The 21,387-nt window shown below is 45.0% G+C and overlaps 1 protein-coding gene across 11 annotated transcripts in view; it reads left to right on the plus strand.

Annotated features, from left to right (window-relative positions):
• ARHGEF10L (Rho guanine nucleotide exchange factor 10 like) overlaps positions 1-21,387 on the plus strand; it is a 552,090-nt gene that overhangs the window by 517,816 nt on the left and 12,887 nt on the right. For all 11 annotated transcript variants that reach the window (XM_069240675.1, XM_069240678.1, XM_069240680.1 and 8 more), the window contains one exon: positions 5,366-5,537. In XM_069240675.1, coding sequence (XP_069096776.1) covers positions 5,366-5,537 — 172 coding nt within the window. The remainder of the gene's footprint in view (positions 1-5,365; positions 5,538-21,387) is intronic.

The following is a 21,387-nucleotide window of genomic DNA, read 5'->3' on the forward strand; positions in this document are numbered from 1 at the left end:
AGCAAAAAGCAAAATTGGAACACCCATATTGAACCCTTATAACCACAGCGACACCAGCACCTACCTTCCAACTCCAGGACCTCAGTATCCTATTCAAATTGGCCTGTTCAAATGAACGCTGGTGATATTTTGTGACCCCTTAAAGTCGTGGCAGGTCAGTGACATACTGTGACCTCCCCAAAAGGCAACAGGTCGGTGTTATACTTTGACCACCTGAAGGAGTAGCAGGCCAGTGCCATACTCTGATCACCAATGGAGCAGGTCTGTCTCATACTATGACCACCCAAAGCAGCAGCATGTCAGCATCCTTTTCTGACCACATGAATCAAGTTCATGCCAGCGACATATTCTGACCACATGTACCAGGTTCAGGCCAACACCATACTCTGACCACATGAAGGGTCATCGGTTTAGTGCCCTACTGAACTGCTGCTGCTTCAAGTGTTAAGATTACACCAAAGTAGCAGTAGGCCAACACCATACTCTGATCACATGAACCAGCTTCAGGTCAACGCCATGCTGTGTGTACCTGAAGAAGCAGGCCCTTGCTTGCTCTAAACACCCGAAGCAGCCGGTGTGGTAATACAAAAATGCTACCTTGAGTTTGGTATGACAATGTTTAATGGAGAGCCGTGAGTGAGGGTTGAATGGTGACGAGCTGTGCTCTTTTTCTGCTGAATGCTTTTGGGCTGCCTTTTTTTTCTTGCTAATGCGTTAAATGTGTTTTATATTCACTATGATAGACAGATATGTCTACACTGTTATTATTATCAGGCCTTGAAAATCGCAAACCTCCTGCTAATTATTAGGAAAAGAAACATCGGTTTCATTCTGTTGCCTCATTGCTGAAAGGGTGTTTTCCTTTCTTTTCACTTCAAGGGGATGTTGCTTAGCATTCCCAGCAGCCTCGACCCACAACATATAAATAGAATGAAGCAAAAGTCGGTTTCTTTGTTTACAGGTTTTGTTAAGCACTGAGAAGAGCATGTCATGTGTGCAAGCATTATGTGCAATATCCTACTGGCCATGCAATATACAGCAGAAAGAGAGAGCCTTGCTGCTTCGAAACTGCCAAGCAGCTAGAAAAGAAAAGGTGAATCCCAGTTATGAAGCAGGAACTCTGCTTCTCGTGAGTGAGTGTATCAAGTCAGGGGATTTCTGACTATGGAGGGAGAGGTATGCAATCTGTCACTTTTTTCAAAGGAGATCACTTTGAAATCGTGATTTTGATATTTTAATTGTACGAGCTTTTTATATAGAGCTTTTCATGTACCTGGGAATCCCTAAAGGGTTCTACGGATAATTGAGAACGTAGCACTCAGCTTGCTCTATGTGGTTGGTAGAGTGCCGTTTTTGCGAGAGTAGTCTAAGTGGGAAAGGTTTTGGTGTCACGCGTGAGAGTTGGAGGTGTGCTCCAAACTTGTTGCAGTGAATTTTTAGATGTTAAAGCATGGTATGCAATATAAAGATGCACAAGACATACAGACTTGTTTGCGCATACCTACCTTAATTAGCGTATCAAACTACAGACTGATCTCACTGCTCCATTTTCCATCCAAGGCAATCAAAAAAGTGGTCAACTCACAGCTCACAGAGTTCATTGTGACCAACCACATCCTCAACCCCTCCCATTCCAGATTCAGCAACAACCACAGCACCGAAGCCTCACTCTTAGCAGCCACAGATGACATCTGCACCCTACTGGACTGTGGTGAAACAGCTGCCCTGACCCTCCTAGACCTCTTTGCTGCCTTCGGCACTGTCGTCCACTCCAACCTATGCCCCAGGCTACACAACACTGGTATCCGCGGCAAAGCCCTGGAGTGGATCCGCTCCTTCCTCACTGGCTGAACCCAGAGAGTCAGGCTCCTATCCTTCACCTCAAAGCCAACAGAAACCAGCTGCGAAGTTTCCCAGGGCTGCTCCCTGAGCCTCACCATCTTCACTGTCTACATGACTCCACTCGCCGTGATCGTCAGACTCCACGGGCTCAACATCATCTCATACGCTGACGGCCTACAGCTTATTCTCTCCCTCATCGACGAACCATTGACCGCCAAGAGAAACTTTCACAACGAAATGAAGGCAGTCGTTGACTAGATGAGAGACAGCTGCCTCAAGCTCAACTCGAACAAGACGGAAATCCTCATCCTGGGCCCCACGCCTACCTCCTGGGATGACTCCTGGTGGCCCAGTGCCCTCAAAACTACCCCATCTCTGACCAACCACACATGCAACCTTGGCATCATTCTCGACTCCTCTCTGTCTATGGCCCACCAAGTCAACCCCATCTCATCCTAATGCTTCCACGCTCCATCTGCTCCAGAAGATCTTCAAGTGGATCCCCATCGACACAAGAATAACAGTCACACAGGCACTCATCAGCAGTAAACTCAACTATGTCAACTCACTCTATGCCGGAATCAACAGGATCCTCCAAACTAGACTCCAGAGAATACAGAACCCTGCGGCCAGAGTGATCCTGGACATTCACTGCCACAGCCACATCTCCACCCACCTGGGAAACCTATTCTGGCTCCCTGTCAACAAACGCATCACTTTCAAAAACCTAACACACGCATACAAGGCCCTTCACAACATCGGACTTGCCTACCTCAACCACCGCCTCTCTTTCTACACACCTGCGAGGCAACTCCGCTCTGCTCAACTGACCTAGACCACCATCCCAAAGATCCAGAAGAACCTGGCTGAAGGAAGATCATTCTCCTACCTCACCACACAGACTTGGAACACGAGGACACTCCATCTTAGGCAGCCTCCATTGCTGGCTTAGTTCTGGAAGGATCTGAAGACCTGGCTCGTCGAATGACTTGCACCTCCCATCTAGTGCCTTGAGACCCCCTGGGTGATAAGTCGCACTCTATAAATGCTTGATTGGTTGATGATGAATTTTTCTAACATCAAGTTATCTAGATGCAGGAATGTGGCTGGCTACATCTAGGTTTGGCAGTTGTGCCCCCAGACGATATCAATAGACCTCCACAGTAATGGTCCACCCTTAAGCAGAAAAGGCACAAGACAAGACTTTTCAAAAGCCATGCAGCATTGGGTTTGTGGTTTCATCCCAGAACCGATGAAAGCACAATCCAAGAATAATCAGACATCAAAGCTGTAGCTTGATGGGGCCAACCCAGTTGCGGTAATTGTTCACAGAAGAGGTCTGGACCCACAGGATGCTAGTGGGTCCACTCAGAAGTGGAGACAGTTCACAATTGGGTAAGACAAAGACAAGTAGTGGTATAAGGGACCTAGTGCATGGGATGGTAAATAAAAATGTGAAAGGTATTGGCATGTAATAAGATGACTATGTTGCATGAAGGCAGCAATAGAGATGAAGGGGGCAGGAGCTTTGGCCCAAGGTCACTCTAGGCCTTGACAGGTCCAAACAGGGATGTCATCATTGGAAGTCACCCTTTACATAGACAGTGGGACTGGATGCCCTGGAGGATGGATTCTCTAAGGCAAGTGAAAGTCAGTCACCAGAAGGAGGAGCGAGGCAGCAACCAACACATGGTTTATTAACCGGCTATTGGCATTCCTCACACCCTGCACTTTCACTTGGAGAGAGGTGGGGTAGAGAAGGGCAGGAAATAGATTGTGCTTGCAAAAACACCTTAATGGACGTAGACAGAAAGAAACCCACCACCCAATAGGAAAATAACATGATGTACATTTTTTCTATTCTCATTTTAACCACCATTCAGATACATAATATTCTTTCCTTTATGGTGTAGGTGGAAAACTGGTTATACGCACCACCAACAGTGCAAATAGTTTAAATAGACCCTCATTAATGCAGTTACCATCTTCCTTTTCCGACTGCGCCTTGTGCACCGCTATGAGGATCAGGGGAGGCAGTCTTACTTTGTGTTACATTAGCGTTAAGTGTTGGTACCTAAAAGATGGGACCTGAGGAGAGATCTCTTAAGTAGTGCTATATGGAAACGCAGAAGAGAGGGCTGTCACATGGCAAGCCATATATGGCAATGAGATGTGTCCATGCCCTGAAAACATGTCGGGAGGTAGGCAGTAGGGAGAACAACTGGAGGTGGTGCTGAGGCTGGTAATTAATCAGACTATGAAACTTAGGGCCATATGTACGAAAGCTTTTTCCCATAGACACAGAATGGGTAAAATCTTTTCGTACATCTGGCCCTCAGAACCAACTATCCTTTATCTAATGTGACAACTCACTCAAGAAATATTTTGCTATCTATGATACATGAGGAAATCCCAGAAAGGATTGATAACTTCTGCTAGCCTGGCACATTGAGAGCTAGAAAAGGGAAAGCAAACGGTCGTGGCTGAACTGTGTCAATATGAAATAAGTAGGTAACTGTCCTATTTGGTTCTCTTTAGATACCTACGTTTTAGCATGGTCAGAAAAGAGGCGATGTACCTATAACCTCAACGACCCTGGGCTGTTATCGCAAAAACTTGAAAATGGAAAGCTCGAGGATAAATAAAGAGAATGGTTTTATTGCGAGACGAAATTAATTTGTTTGCGTATCTGTGAATTGTTTAGGCTTCATATAAGATACCATAACACACCCCATCTTTTTTAAATGCTTGTGTGTATTTCTGGGTTTTTATTATGTAGCTGAGGATGCATTCCATTCCATAACCTAATTAATAAGAAAAAAGAGACACATCTACATAAGTACATCCAGAATACATATCTTATGTATACATTCTTTCATTTTTTGCTATTTCTTGCCTATCCAAACAACACTTTTATATCCAATAGTTGGTATATACAATATATTTTGAGTCCACAATCCACCATGAGATAGCAAAGGTAAGGTCAGACATAGAAGCCAGTCCATTCAAATAAATCAGACCTTTCAGCTAATATGTTATATCAAAGTTCTTCTTAAATTAGCTCCTCCAGTATACAAAACAGGTCGACGTATTTCAGCCTTTCACCTTTCCTGGTCTCTTCAGTACCGAAGGAAGACAAGTGACCTTATAGCTGTTTAATATTCTATCCACTGAAAATCGTTTTAGATCCGATCAGTCAAATATCTCTCAAACTACGGTTAAACCCCCAAGGTTCTTACATGAGTCCTTGCCAAAGGTGTCTTGAAAAAACCTTGGTGGCTGCAAGTTGCGTACCTGCTTCTTTCCAAATAATTGGACAAGCGAAAAGAGTTATTCTATCTCACTCGGAACCCCTGTTGCCTGACAGCCTTTTGTACCCGAGGCACACAGTAGCGGGTAAAAAATCTGCCCGAATGCAGCTGGGGATAATTTCTGTGTGCATACTATCTAAGGATGAGCCAGGGCTGCTTAAAGTGAGTTTGTATTCATGCCTCCTTTATTTTCTCTGTTCTCTCCACTGCAGGGGTTTGAAGCTCACCAGGATCCGGAGGTGGGTGTCACACAGATGGTGAAAGCAGGGAGTGGTGTCTGGATGGCCTTTTCTGCGGGCTCCTCTATTCGCCTTTTCCACACTGAGACCCTGGAGCATCTTCAAGAAATTAACATTGTGACGCGGACCACACTGCTCCTGCCAGGTGAGGCGATAATGTCCAGTCGCCATAGTCTCCTGCTAGTTCCACTTGAAGTCGTACATTTACACCAGGTCTGGGGGGTGGCAGTACTGGGCAGTGTCAGTGTTTGGGCCTCTATTTTTTTAAACATTGCCTTAGGGTCCTGGACTTAGGGGTTGCAATGGCTAATGAAGACTTCCTTGTTTTTATATCACTTTAGCAGTAGCTGTGGTTGAGCAGCCATGATTTATGATAGAATGTATTTGGGGGGGTTGTTCTCACGCACAAGACAAGACGCAGAATAGCTTCCTGAGATAATATCCAGACTGAAATATGATCATTGAAAAAAATATTTCTTTAATGCATGCTTAGAGGTATAGAATAGGTTAGGCATTCAGATGAAATGGTGGACAAAAAGCAATACCTATAGCACTAGCGTATAAGTGGTAATGATCCCATACATGCTCAGTGCTTTTCTGTTGAGTCAAAAATTACAGTTAATGTTTTTCTATGAGGACTAATACTCTGAACTCTTCTCAAAAGGGAGTTTTCTATCCAGTCAATTAATGGATAGAGGAGTAAGAGCGGCCATCCCGCTCGAGCACTACAGTTCTTCTATCTCGTAAGGTCCAGACACTAGGTTCAGAAAGTAACACTAAAATATGTCATTTTAGCCTGCAACCGGGAATGTCACAAATATGTTGAATGTTTGTGGTGGGGACACAGGTATATTAGGGGATTTTAAAACAAAAGTCACTGCAGGGACTCTTTAGCTCGAAGCCTCTGGCTACCAGAAAATATTCAGAGGCCATTGTCAGCACGCTGATTGGTTGCAGTGCCCGAGTGTACTGGATTTCGAAGGGCCCATGTCTCAGAACGTGCAAGTCACGGACACATTTGCTTGTTAGCAGGAGGGTCGCAATAGGCAGTTGGGAATGACGAATTAAAAGCCCAGGGGCAAAGGAACGTGAAGCGACTTGCAGAGCAAAAGAACCCTCGTGGTCCTGCAACAAGGTAGTGCCTATGTACATATTTCAGAGGAAAACCTTTTGAAGCTCCATTTTGGTGAATTTCGAAAATGAGGAAAACCCTCTTCCTCAAATTGTTAAAGGAACTGTAAAAAAAAGAAAATAGTAAAAGAGAACCTTTGTGGGCCAAGAAATCTGCACAAGAAAACAGGTAAGGAGAAAAGGTGTGAGGATTAATGTGGAAGAGATCCTATTTTATAACTGTGAGGAGATGTGCTAGACTAAAGGTCTGGGTAGAGGACACACGTTAAGCTGGACAGTCAATCAGCATACATTAGTTCCCAACTTAATGTTCAGAAAGCTGGATGGATAGTAGCTTCCAGTCAGCTGTGGTACGACCGTCAATAGCCTTTATGGGAACAATTGGAATCAATGCCTGATTCACATGTTTACTCCTGCGCTTTCACTCAAGAAATTTATATTGTTAGAAATGGGGTTTCTGGTTGGCTAGGGTATGCACCTCAGCCAGGCAGAATCTACCCACTCTAGTCAGGGCAAGGGAGTTACACGTCTAAGATAACCCCTGCTCACCCCCTTGGTAGCGTGGCATGAGCAGTCAGGCCTATCCCAGAGGCAATGTGTAAAGCGTTTGCACAACACACACAACACACGTGGCGCAAAATGTACACCACAAAGTAAACACAACACTGAGCTATGTAAAAATAATCTGTATTGCACAAAACATAATTAGACCAACATTACACGTAAGTAATACCCTGCTACCTTAGCAGTTGTCAGAATGTTACACAAGTTACTAATACTTTGCAAGAATATGCAGTGGTCACATTAGAACACGCAAGTACTCAGGGTTCTGCAACACAAGCAGTAGTCAGGAATTACTGTAAAAGATATATGCACTTGTCATGAACAATTCCAAAATACCCAAAAAAGGAACATTAGAGAAAATCTTCCAAATCATATAAATACATATCAGCTAGACATGCCCGTAAAAAGGAACATTAGCACATATATGTAGGAACAGTAAACAGGGAGGAAATCTAAAACATCCCAAAAGTCTGTACTAGGCTCCTAGAGCTCAGATTCCCTAAAAAGTACCTGTTTTTAGTTGAAGAGGCACTCCCAGTGCCTAAAGATGAGCATAGGGGGCCCCTGGCGCTCCTGTGCGCAAAACGGGGGCCACGCAGTGTTTTTGGGAGAGAGAGGGGTGGTCAGCACCCCCTCCTCGTGAACGGGCCCCTCCAGGGGCCTCCGTTCTGGGTGCGGGCCTGCCTCGGCCTCCTCACACCCTATCCGTGGAGTGGGGGCCGGGTGCGGCCCAACAAACAATTCTGGGGCATAGGCGGGAAGGGACCTCTGTCGAGGTCTCCCTTCCCGATTCTGGCTGAGGAAAAATGCCCTGCGTGAAGAAAAAGGAGCGTCCTGCTCCTGGGGCAGAGACCGGGGAAGGGGCGCTCCCCGTGCCTTCCCCACGTCCTGCTTGATGATCTTTGGGAATTCGGACCCCTCCGGTGGCCCGACGAGACACTCGCTCGCACCCGAAGTGGTGCGCGAGTGTTGGAAGCTGTTCCCGGGCTGCCGGGACGCTTCCACGGGAAGCGGAGGTGGCTGGTGCCCCGGGGGCGCTCCCAGAAGCGGTACGTGCCTCGGGGGCGCCGAGAGGAGCATGCTTGCTCCGTTTCCTTTGTTGGTGTGCCCCGGGGGCACTGAGATGAGCGCGATCCTCGCGCTCCGAAATAATTCGAAAACCCGGCTGCGGCTGGGAAACTTGGCAGCAGGGGAGCGCTTTTCAGAGCGCTACGGCAAAGTTAAAGCCCGAGCTGCGGCGGTGATCTTTCTGCAGTAGGTCAAGAAAGAGCGCTGTTCCCAAGCGCTACAGACTCAGCTGTAGAGATCGTGGCAGGGGTCAGGGGCCACAGCACCCTGCCCCTGGGAACAATAAAGCAAGAAAAAGGTACAGGGCTGGTTGACCCAGCTACAGGCCAGCACAAGGGGTGCAGATGGTGGCAGTTCATCCTAGTGACCAGGCAGATCACAGGTCAGCACAGCAGCAGCAGTCCAAGGTGGTTTCCTGGTGAGTCCATTCATCAGCGTTCTGTGTCCAGTTTCAAGTTCCAAGAGAGTTCAAATTGGGGGTAAAATTCCCCTGTACTTATACTGGGTTTACAGTGTGTTTTCCAATGGTAGCGAGAGGAGGTTCCAGCCAGTTACAATTGGTTCTGGGAGTGACCCCCCTCTCTCCTTTCAGCACAGGCTCCAAACATCTGTGGAGGGTTAACGACCCTATTGTGTGAGGCCAAGGCACAGCCTTTACAAATGCAGGTGTGCCTCGCCTCTCCCTTCTCTCAGCCCAGGAAGGCTTTAAAATATGTAGATGCACCTCTGTGTCACCTCCACCCTCCCTGTGTTCAGGCTGTCTGAGAAGTATGCACAAAGCCCCAACTGTCAGTCTGCCCAGACGTTGATTGGAGACAAGCTGCAAAACCCCAAAGTCATAAGCACAGATAAATGCGCACTTTTTAGAAGTGGCATTTCTGTGATAGTAATAAAAAATACACCTACACCAGTAAGCAGCAGTTCGATGGCATATGTTGCTGCAGATACACATGTTTGGCACAGTCCGCTGCCTGGTGTTGGGCTCGGAGTATTACAAGTTGTTTTTCTTCGAAGAAGTCTTTTTGGTCACGGGACCGAAGGACTCCTCCCTCCTCGGCTCCATTGCGCATGGGCGTCGACTCCATCTTAGATTGTTTTTTTCCGCTGTCGGGTTCGGACGTATTCCTTTTCGCTCCGTGTTTCGGTTCGGAAAGTTAGTCAGAATCTCGGAAGAAAGCGTCGGTATTGTTCCGTTCGGTATCGGGATAGTTAGGTACATCGACACCGATCATCGGAAGACTTTGGGGTAGTTTCGATCCCCCATCGGGGCCTGGTCGGCCCGACCGCGTGCGACATCGAAGCCGATGGAACGGACCCCGTTTCGTTTCTGCCCAAAATGTCACAGTAAGTATCCTTATACAGATCAGCACTTGGTCTGTAACTTGTGCTTGTCCCCCGAGCACAAGGATACCTGTGAAGCCTGTCGAGCCTTCCGGTCCAGAAAAACACTCCGGGACCGAAGAGCCAGGCGTCAACAAATGCGTCCACGTCGACAAAACAACGTTTCGACGAGGAAGAGGAAACATTCTCGGTTCCGGAATCAGAATCCGGAGACTCCGACGTCGAACAACAGCAACAAACTGTGAGTAAGACGTCAAAAAGTAAATCCATCGACAAACCGAAAGCCCAGGGGACGCCACTGCCAACAGGCCATGGCTCGACCCATAAAACAGGCGACCCGTCGAAGGCGCCGAAAAAGGGCACGCCCATAGCGAAGACACCCGACTCCGGTCGAGGGACCGCCATGGAGCAACCTCGGAGCCGAGAAAGCGGCTCCGAGAGACAAAAACAAGATACCGGCACCGAAAAACATCGGCACCGAGAATCCATGCTGAAAGGAACAAAAATTCTGTCGGTGCCGAAACCGAAAAAAGATTCTCTCTCGGCGCCGAAAAATACCACACCTTCATCCTACTCAGAGGAACAAGGAATAAGTGGCCAAATGCACAGATTTGGACAAGAGCTCCAAAGTGTAGAATCGGACTACACACAAAAGAGACTGTACATCCAGCACGACACAGGGAAGATATCAACCCTTCCCCCAATCATGAGGAAAAGAAGGATCGGACTTCCAAAGGATGACGCACAACCACAAGCCAAAGTGGTTAAAAAAGTCACGCCTCCGCCCTCTCCACCACAGGCATCGCCGGCACAAACACCGCCACAAATGCACTCACCAGCGCAAACTACCATAAGTCATGACGATCAGGATCAAGACGCTTGGGACCTGTATGACACCCCAGTGCCGGACAATGATCCCGAGTCATACCCCACAAAGCCGTCACCGCCAGAGGACAGTACCTCATACTCGCAACTGGTGGCTAGGGCAGCAGAATTCCACAATGTCCAACTGCATTCCGATCCTATAGAGGATGATTTTTTATTTAACACCCTCTCGGCTACACACAGCCAATATCAATGTCTCCCAATGCTACCAGGGATGTTACGGCACGCAAAACAAATTTTTGAAGAGCCCGTAAAATCAAGAGCCATCACCCCAAGGGTGGATAAGAAATACAAACCACCACCCACAGACCCAGTGTTTATTACTTCGCAGTTACCACCTGACTCCGTGGTAGTAGGGGCAGCTCGCAAGAGAGCAAATTCACATACATCTGGCGACGCCCCACCTCCGGACAAAGAAAGCCGAAAATTTGATGCAGCAGGGAAAAGAGTAGCATCACAGGCAGCCAACCAGTGGCGCATCGCAAATTCACAAGCGCTGCTGGCCAGATATGACCGCGCACACTGGGACGAGATGCAACTTCTCGTAGACCATCTTCCCCAGGAATACCAAAAAAGGGCGCAGCAAATAGTGGAAGAGGGACAAACGATCTCAAACAATCAAATCCGCTCTTCACTAGACGCAGCCGATACTGCAGCAAGAACAGTCAACACTGCTGTCACCATAAGGAGACACGCTTGGCTACGCACTTCAGGCTTCAAACCTGAAATCCAGCAGGCTGTCCTTAATATGCCCTTCAACGAGAAACAACTTTTTGGCTCTGAAGTGGATACAGCCATTGAAAAACTTAAAAAGGACACAGACACGGCCAAGGCCATGGGCGCACTCTACTCCCCGCAGAGCAGAGGCTCTTTCAGAAAAACTCCATTTAGAGGGGGGTTTCGTGGCCAACCCACAGACACCACCAGCCAACAAACAAGAACCACACCATATCAGGGTTCCTTCCAAAGGGGAGGTTTCAGGGGATATCGGGGGGGTCAATTCCCAAGGAGTAGGGGAAGATTCCAGACTCCAAAAACACCTCCACCTAAACAGTGACTTTCAAGTCACGCAACCCCTTCACTCAACACCAGTGGGGGGAAGACTAAGCCAATTCTACCAATCTTGGCAACAGATTACAACAGACAATTGGGTATTAGCAATAATCCAACATGGCTATTGCATAGAATTCCACAACTTCCCACCAAACATCCCCCCCAAAACACGCAAAATGTCACCACAACATTTAGAACTTTGAGGACTAGAAGTTCAAGCACTACTGCAAAAGGATGCAATAGAGTTAGTACCAGTACAACAAAAAAACACAGGAGTTTACTCCCTGTACTTTCTAATTCCAAAAAAAGACAAAACATTAAGACCAATATTAGATCTCAGGACACTAAATACCTACATCATATCGGACCATTTTCACATGGTCACACTACAAGACATCATTCCACTGCTCAAACAGCAAGATTACATGACCACATTAGACCTAAAGGATGCGTACTTTCATATACCAATACACCCTTCTCACAGAAAGTACCTACGGTTCGTATTCAAAGGAATACATTACCAATTCAAGGTGTTGCCATTCGGAATAACAACTGCACCAAGAGTGTTCACAAAATGTCTAGCAGTAGTAGCAGCACACATCAGGAGACAACAGATACATGTGTTCCCTTACCTAGACGATTGGCTAATCAAGACCAACACAGTAAAAAAATGCGCAAACGACACCACATTTGTCATACAAACCCTTCACAAACTGGGGTTTTCCATCAACTATACAAAATCACACCTAGAACCGTGTCAAACACAACAATATCTAGGAGCAACCATCAACACATCAAAAGGAATTGCCACTCCAAGTCCACAAAGAGTGCAGGCATTCCACAAGGTAATAAGTGCTATGTTTCCAAACCAAAAGATACAAGCAAAACATGTGCTAAAACTTCTAGGCATGATGTCATCATGCATAGCCATTGTCCCAAACGCAAGACTACACATGCGACCCTTACAACAGTGTCTAGCATCACAATGGTCACAGGCACAGGGTCAACTTCAAAATCTGGTGTTGGTAGACCGCCAAACATACCTCTCGCTTCTATGGTGGAACAGCAAAAATTAAAACAAAGGGCGGACATTTCAGGACCCAGTGCCTCAATACGTTATAACAACAGATGCTTCCATGACAGGGTGGGGAGCACACCTCAATCACCACAGCATTCAAGGACAATGGGATATACACGAAACAAAATTTCATATCAATTACCTAGAACTGTTAGCAGTATTTCTAGCGTTAAAAGCCTTCCAACCCATAATAACACACAAATACATTCTTGTCAAAACAGACAACATGACAACAATGTATTATTTAAACAAACAAGGAGGAACACACTCAACACAATTGTGCCTCCTAACACAAAAAATTTGGCAATGGGCGATTCACAACAACATTCGCCTAATAGCACAATTTATTCCAGGAATACAAAACCAACTAGCAGACAACCTTTCGCGAGACCACCAACAAGTCCACGAATGGGAAATTCACCCCCAAGTTCTGAACAAGTACTTTCAAATTTGGGGAACACCCCAGATAGATTTGTTCGCAACAAAAGAAAACTCAAAATGCCAAAACTTCGCATCCAGGTACCCACACCCCGAATCACAAGGCAATGCTCTATGGATGAGTTGGTCAGGGATATTTGCGTACGCTTTTCCCCCTCTCCCTCTCCTTCCATATCTAGTAAACAAGTTGAGTCAAAACCAACTCAAACTCATACTGATAGCACCCACATGGGCAAGACAACCTTGGTATACAACTCTACTAGACCTTTCACTAGTACCGCATGTCAAACTACCCAACAGGCCAGATCTGTTAACACAACACAAACAACAGATCAGGCATCCAAACCCAGCATCATTGAATCTGGCAATTTGGCTCCTGAAATCCTAGAATTCGGACACTTAGACCTCACACAAGAATGCATGGAGGTCATAAAACAAGCTAGAAAACCTTCCACTAGACACTGCTATGCATCTAAGTGGAAAAGATTTGTTTACTACTGCCATGCCAATCAAATACAACCATTACATGCCTCTACTAAAGACATAGTAGGATACTTACTACATTTGCAAAAAGCAAATCTCGCTTTTTCATCTATAAAAATACACCTCGCAGCAATATCTGCTTACCTACAAACTACTCATTCATCGTCTCTATTTAGAATACCAGTTATTAAAGCATTCATGGAAGGGCTAAAAAGAATTATACCACCAAGAACACCACCAGTTCCTTCATGGAATCTTAACATCGTCTTAACAAGACTCATGGGTCCACCTTTCGAACCCATGCATTCCTGTGAAATGCAATATCTAACCTGGAAGGTCGCATTTCTCATTGCAATCACATCCCTCAGAAGAGTAAGTGAAATACAGGCATTTACCATACAAGAACCATTTATTCAAATACACAACAATAAAATAGTTCTAAGAACAAATCCAAAATTTCTGCCAAAAGTAATCTCACCATTCCATTTAAATCAAACAGTAGAATTGCCAGTGTTCTTCCCACAACCAAATTCTGTGGCTGAAAGGGCACTACATACATTAGACATCAAAAGAGCACTAATGTATTACATTGACAGAACAAAGCTAATCAGGAAAAGAAAACAACTGTTCATAGCTTTTCAAAAACCACACATAGGAAATCCAATCTCTAAACAAGGCATTGCTAGATGGATAGTCAGATGCATTCAAACATGCTATCTTAAAGCCAAAAGAGAATTGCCTATTACACCAAAGGCACACTCAACCAGAAAGAAAGGTGCTACAATGGCCTTTCTAGGAAACATTCCTATGAGCGAAATATGTAAGGCTGCAACCTGGTCTACGCCTCATACGTTTACTAAACACTACTGTGTAGACGTACTAAATGCACAACAAGCTACAGTGGGCCAAGCTGTACTAAGAACATTATTCCAAACTACTTCAACTCCTACAGGCTAAACCACCGCTTTTAGGGGAGGTAACTGCTTTATAGTCTATGCCAAACATGTGTATCTGCAGCAACATATGCCATCGAACTGAAAATGTCACTTACCCAGTGTACATCTGTTCGTGGCATTAGTCGCTGCAGATTCACATGTACCCTCCCACCTCCCCGGGAAGCCTGTAGCCGTTTAGAAGTAGATCATAAATCTTAAACATCTGAACATTTGTAAATAATTATTAGAAACTCTTAACGTACATACATATTCACTCCATTGCATGGGCACTATTTATACCAAACAACTCCATCCTCACCCTCTGCGGGGAAAACAATCTAAGATGGAGTCGACGCCCATGCGCAATGGAGCCGAGGAGGGAGGAGTCCTTCGGTCCCGTGACCAAAAAGACTTCTTCGAAGAAAAACAACTTGTAATACTCCGAGCCCAACACCAGGCAGCGGACTGTGCCAAACATGTGAATCTGCAGCGACTAATGCCACGAACAGATGTACACTGGGTAAGTGACATTTTCATTTCTTGCCACTATTACAACCATACCAAACATGCCTACGCTACCCCTCATAAATCAGACAATACCCCTTACACATAAGGCAGGGCATTTCCACATGCCACCCTGCCCAAAGGGCTAGCTAGGGCGTACCTTAGGGGTGACTTACATGTATTAAGAGGGGAGTTCTGGGCCTGGCAAGTAAATTTAGATGCCAGGGCCCTGTGGCAGAAAACTGCGCACACAGGCTCTGCGCTAGCAGGCCTTAGATAGGTTTGACAGGCTACTTCAGTGGGTGGCGCAAGCAGCGCTGCAGGCCCACTAGTAGCATTTAATTTACAGGCCCTGGGTATAGGGGTACCACTTTACAAGAGACTTATACGTAAATTAAATATGCGAATTAGGTATAATCCAATCATACCAATTTTGTAAGGGAGAGCACATGCACTTTAGCACTGGTTAGCAGTGAAAAAGTGCTCAGAGTCAAAACGTCAGCTAACAAAGGTCAGAAAAATAAGGAGGCAAAAAGCAAAAAGTCTGGGGAATGACCCTGTAAAAGGGCCAGGTCCAACATATATGTACAGGGGTTACTGGATAGTGGCATTTTGTATTTTTAGCCCATCAAGCAAAAAACTATTAAAATACCCATTTAGGAAGCAGGGAGAGAGACAAGAGCAGAAGTCAAAGTGACTCTTTCTTCAACTGGGGAAAAACATTGAAACCCGCCCACTGTAGAGGGAGGATGGGTGGCACTGAGAAGGATAATGTGCCCATCCTGGCGACCAAGCATGTAGAGGCTTCATTTTGCATCCATGCCTGCCACACATAAGCATGTTGTCCTAATTGAGAACTTTTAATTGTTTGCCTCTCTACTTTGTCTTGTTTCTCTACACCTGATAGTTCTCTTCAACTCCAATGGTTTTCTCTACTACCATCAGCCATTTCTATATAGCCTGTAGATTTTACGTGGCCAGTTCCAGTGGACTACTGCCTGCCAGGATTCTGAATCTAGTAAATTGCGAGACTGGACTTTGTCACTTTCTTGACACTCCAACTGCACTTAGGGCTAAGCTCTGGGATGGGATGTGAAGGATGACACAATAAAAAACATTTACAGCACAAACAACAACAATAAAGCCATTGTCCAATTAGGGTTATGGATTTTTAAATGAATTAATCTTTAACACATCTATAGATGAGTTAATATTATGAACAACAAAGAAACCAAGTCTGTAGCATGAGACACTACAGACCGAGTGAGCACCTAAGAAAGGTGCAGCTCTACTGTTCCCATAGAAATGCATAGGCCAATGTCCACATATGTGGCATTAGAAGAGAAGGATGAAGTGTTTTTAGTTATGCTAGGGATGATATTTGGGAATATTTCTGACTCGAAAGGAAATGAATGCACCATGTTATTCAATGGGCAGTTGATATTCTGTTGACTTACAGCACACTAGATGGTGAAGAAACAATGCCTGGTACTGACATTTTTCATATTTGGTCAATGGCACGATACCACCTTGTGAAAACATGCATGGTGTAGGTTACAGCCCAGCTTAATTTGTGTACAAAAAACCCTCAAAAGAGTAACTGTCAGTCCCCACATCTAGGGAGGCAGAACTTGCCTTCCTCACTTTGGGATCAGCAGCTGCAGCACCACTTATTACTGGAGCCCCTAATCACTGCTGACAGCCCTTTGGCTCAGCATGCCTGTTGTCCTGGAGTGTGAAAATCAGTCTTCCTTTTATTTTCACAAATGTGTGTAGAAATATTAGAAAGGTTGGCAATACAGCGGGTGGTGAATAATCACTGTACTGGTGGTTCTTCCATGATCTTAGTGGAATTATAAGATGGACTGAGAATCTGCTGTCTTGCTGCTCTGCAGACCAGACAAGTGTTGAAGGTGCAAAGGGTCCTGCCCCGGAAGTGGCGGTGGAGCCCAGCAGCAACCACTGCACCAATAAAGTACTGTAGCTCAATAATCAGTGTATTTTGCACCTAATTCTTCTTGGTGTCTATCCCTGAGTATTGGTCAAAACACTCAAAACTGTGTAGAAACAAGTTGACTTTTGATAGTAATGTCATCTCTCTTGTTCAAAGAATGATTGTGTTGCAACCGGAGGATGTGGAAGTTCTTTCACCTTGTGTGTGGTTTGGGTCAGTGTACCAATAGGCTTCCTGTCAACTTGTGGTTGAGGTTGGGACTTGAGATTGCAGAATGAGCCACCTCCTAAATTCTACTGGGTTGAGTTACAATTTGTCATTTCTTAGCATAAAGCCAGGTTAGTTTATGGTATGATATTCTTGGATGGCTATCTGTTGAACTTGGACATTCCTGGTGTGTTTTCATACTCCTGCTCCCATGGTCCCATTGTTGACATCAACTTCTACAACGGTCCATAATATTTCCTTGCAGAGGAGTAAAATGTTTGTGAATAGTGGCCCAGTGCTGTTCCTCACCACCATTTAGCAGATGTGCAAATGTGGGCATTGTGCCTTAGGACACACACATTGCTCGGAAAAGAAAGATTACTGGGCAGAACTCAGGGCTATTGTAGGTGAAATTGATGTGCTAAAAAGGGAGGATAGGAAGGCTTCCTTTCAGGGAGAGCAGAGTAGGGCATACTCTTCTTTAAGGTCACTCAGGAGGAAATTCATTGGTGGGAGCTTTGTGTGAATACAAAGCATAATCACCACCCAGAGTACACATATAGATAGTGCTTGTACTGATCTAGATGAATCATTTCTGCTGTATCTCTGCTGGTCCAGTTTATCTGGTGACTCCACAGGTCTACTGAGGGCAGGTAGACTGGTGTTGAGTTGAGGGTGTTTTGTTCTTTCTCTTAGTGCCATGCCGGTCAATGGGTGCTTGAAAGAGACACATCAGGGTCCACGAGAAGAATTTTCTTCAGATCTCCTCTAACTGAAAATGCTGGGGCAATGCTTCTGATGTTTGTGGGGTCCTCAGTAACTCTCCAGTGAATCTGAAGTACTGGCAAGAGTTGTCCTGTACCCTTATTGACTCAAGTTGCTGAACACTATTCTATCTCCCGCTCAAAATGTGCATTATTAAAAGTTTTAAATCTCCTGGTCAATCAGCAGGTACACATTTTGATGCCCTCTGCCCAAGCTAATTTGGATGTTTGGCTTGCCAATAAGGTTTTCATATTCCAGCCAGCTCTCATGTGGAAAAAACAATTCCGTATAAGGAGATAGATGCTTCTGACAGTGGTCACATCAGAATGTGCGGTATACGGGGCTGATCTTCTAGAAGTGAGCTTTCCAATCTCACAAACAAACCCATCTTGCTTAATTAATTTGTTTTTTACCTCCAGCCATATATTCGAGGTGGGATAGGCAACAGACACCTTTTTAATGCTCGAATTCTATCTGGTGAGGGCAGGTTACCTAACCTCTGGAGTTCAGTAAAAGGCTGTTCTCCAAAACGCAGATCGTTTGCCAATTTGCCAAGATCCAATCAGTTTCCTCATAAATCGTAGATGGTGATTATTCCCTAGAGATTATTCCAGTGAGAACATGATCCTAAAGGAGTTTTCTATTTGTATTCCTACCCACACCAAAGAGCACCTCTAGCCTCTGCTGATGGTCTCTGCAAAACTACTAGGTCTCACCTTAGAGAACTATTAGCTTTGCAATTTATTTTTACTTTTTTTGACACAGGTGTACAGCATTGTTCGCCGACATGTAGCATTTTTATAAATTAAAAAACGTTTGATGCTGTTGCCGAACTATGCCATTTTGCATGCATGTGCATGCATGATGATGCATTCTTGGGTATCCCCTGTTATTTGCTGCCAGGGACCCCGCCAGTCCAGAGGTTTGATGAATGATGTTGGCTCCAGATACTACACCAGACATAATGGAGGCAACAAAGAGGACCACAAAAGGAGTGCACATGCTTAAATGGCCCCTGGAGATCCAATGCCCCTCCTCGAGCTGCAGAGTGCACCTGCTCAAACCCACTGAACCAGTTGCCACTCAGAGGATTGGACATTTTCCATTACACACAATTTTTGTGTTTTTCTGCCTCCCACCCACTGTTGTGTCTCTTTCTCTGGCCACTCCATCCTCTTTGATTTACTCTCTTTCCTTCGGGCTCCACCTCTCTTGCTTTAATTGTTTTTCTCGTTCTTGCCTGTCTTTCCCTTGCTCTCCTTGTACCCTGGTGCCTACCCTTGCCTGTTCTCCCTCTGTCTTCTTTGGCACTCCCATTGTTATCCTTTGTTCTCTATTTCTTGCTTTCTCTGCCCCGATTCTCTCATCTGACTTCTACTCTCACTGTGTGTTCATTTTTTAGGTCGAACGTGCAAACGCTGTACGTATTGTGGGCTTTTAACCACGCCCTTGTCACACCCATCACTTTCACTCATTCATGGGCTTGCCTTTGAAAAGACACTCAATGTCAATGGGAAATGCTTTACGTTTGTCTCGCCTTGAGGCTGTTTTTGTCACGCCTTGCAGACTGCCCCTGTTACATGATTATTAAAGGATTGCCGATATATACTTCAGCGTGTAATCCACCTCAAAATGCTCTTTCTGTTTACATCATCTCTGGGTCCCACATTACATTAGTGGGGACCCCAAAATAATAACTCCTCCCACCATTGTCTTTTAAGCTTTCTCATGGCTACAACTTTTTTTTTTTACAGCTGGGAGAAGTTTTGTTTTAAAGGCCTTGTTTGTAATATCATTGCAGTAGGCCTCCTAGCCCTAAAATGCTCTCTAGGGACTAAGTATGTGGTTACATTGCATTACTTTCTCCTGTGTTTTTTTAATTTATTTTTTATGGGGCTATCCCCTCTAGGGGCTAACAATATGGTTACAGTGAGCATGTTTCTTACAAATGATATTTTTGTTTCAGTACACTATGTGGGCTGATTTGAGCTACAGTCTAATGCCAAACGTTTATTTCTGAAAAAGGTTTTTATGATAATTTCATATGTTTTAATAATCTCTCCTTATTACAAATATGACCATAATTCAAGCCAATTTAACATCCTTATTACACTATGATTGTTGGACCACTTGATATGTTTGGGTGACCCTTCTAGTTTATTTCTCCTCTGTGGCTGTCTTGTGTCTTTTATTGGGAATTGTGTTAGCCAGATGCTAAATGGCAACATTTTAATTTTTTGCTGCAAATAGAGGAAGAAGGTAAATGGAAGTGCTTTAATTATATGCAGGGGCACTGGAACTATATGGCAGGAAAGGATGAAATTATGTGGCAGGACTGACCAATTTAAGTGGCAAGAAAAGTCCAGTTATGAATTTACAATGCCAATATCTCTAACTCAAGCAAATGTGAGACCTAATGCTAAATGCTTGTCTTCTCCCTTTACTCAATCTTTTTATCATTCTGTCCTTGTTCTTTTTTTCCCCATTTGGTCTGGTTCTCTACTTCCTTTATCTTCTGCATCTTTCCTCCTTTCGCTTTCTGTATATTCCATTACCTCTCTAATAAACAGTGATTTAAATGGAAATATATAATTACTGGTACTCACTATCTAGAGTACCTGTTTGTTCTTGAGATGTGCCTGTAGTCTCCCATTAAATGTATTGCAGGAGTGCAGAGAAGTGCTGGTACTCTCCCTTTCAAATGAAAGAAGTGCTGGTACTCCATACTGGACTGTACCTGCCCAATTAAAGCAATGGCAATAAGTCCTATTGTTCTCACACTGTTTTTCTTTTTTTTTTTTGTTTACATTTAACAGTCGTCATCCCCACCTCCACCGTCTCCGTCAGCACAAGGGGTGGGTGGTGAACTCTGCTGAGTTTTTCCCACTCCGCGCTCAGCTTACAGCGCAGAATTCCACAAACTCTCTGGAGTGGAGATTTTTTCACGTTCCCACTCGTCAACGTTAAGGTGGCGAGTATGAGTGAGGAAAATCTTACTCCAGACCACCACCCAGTGAGATTTCTCAATGTGGGCAGTCGCGGATAGTCGCTGCTGTTCGCATTGAGAAACATTCAGTTTGCGTTGAGGAAGCTGTTGCTTGAGTAGAAAATCTACTCGAGCGACAGAAAAGAAGCAGCACCCTGTGGTGCTGCTTATGGTGCTGTTCATGCTGATATTTCAGCACAGGACAAACACAAAGTGCTAAAAATCAGCGCGAACGTCGCGACTAAACGCACTCTGCCGCTTGCGGAATCCCGCGTAGTGCAGCAACGTTTTTTGGTCCCTTTGCGGAGTTCCGCAAACTCTGCCAATGCCTACTCAGCCCATATTTTTATGAGCCATATTCCCTCTGTCTCTTGCACATCTCTTTCCCCTGTATTCTTGTCTGCTGCTCGCCCTCACATATTTGACTATCTATGCCATCACAACCTTCCACGGAACCTTTACTGTCCTGTCTCATTCCTCTTTTGTGTCGCACCCGCTCTCTTGTCTGTATATTTTACTTCCCTTGGCAGCTGTAATGCGTTCCAGATGACTTCCGTCTTTGCCTGCCTTTCTTTCTTGTTGTCTCTCTGACTCTTCATATTT

This window comes from Pleurodeles waltl, chromosome 6, assembly GCF_031143425.1.
Source record: "Pleurodeles waltl isolate 20211129_DDA chromosome 6, aPleWal1.hap1.20221129, whole genome shotgun sequence".
Lineage (NCBI taxonomy): Eukaryota > Metazoa > Chordata > Amphibia > Caudata > Salamandridae > Pleurodeles > Pleurodeles waltl.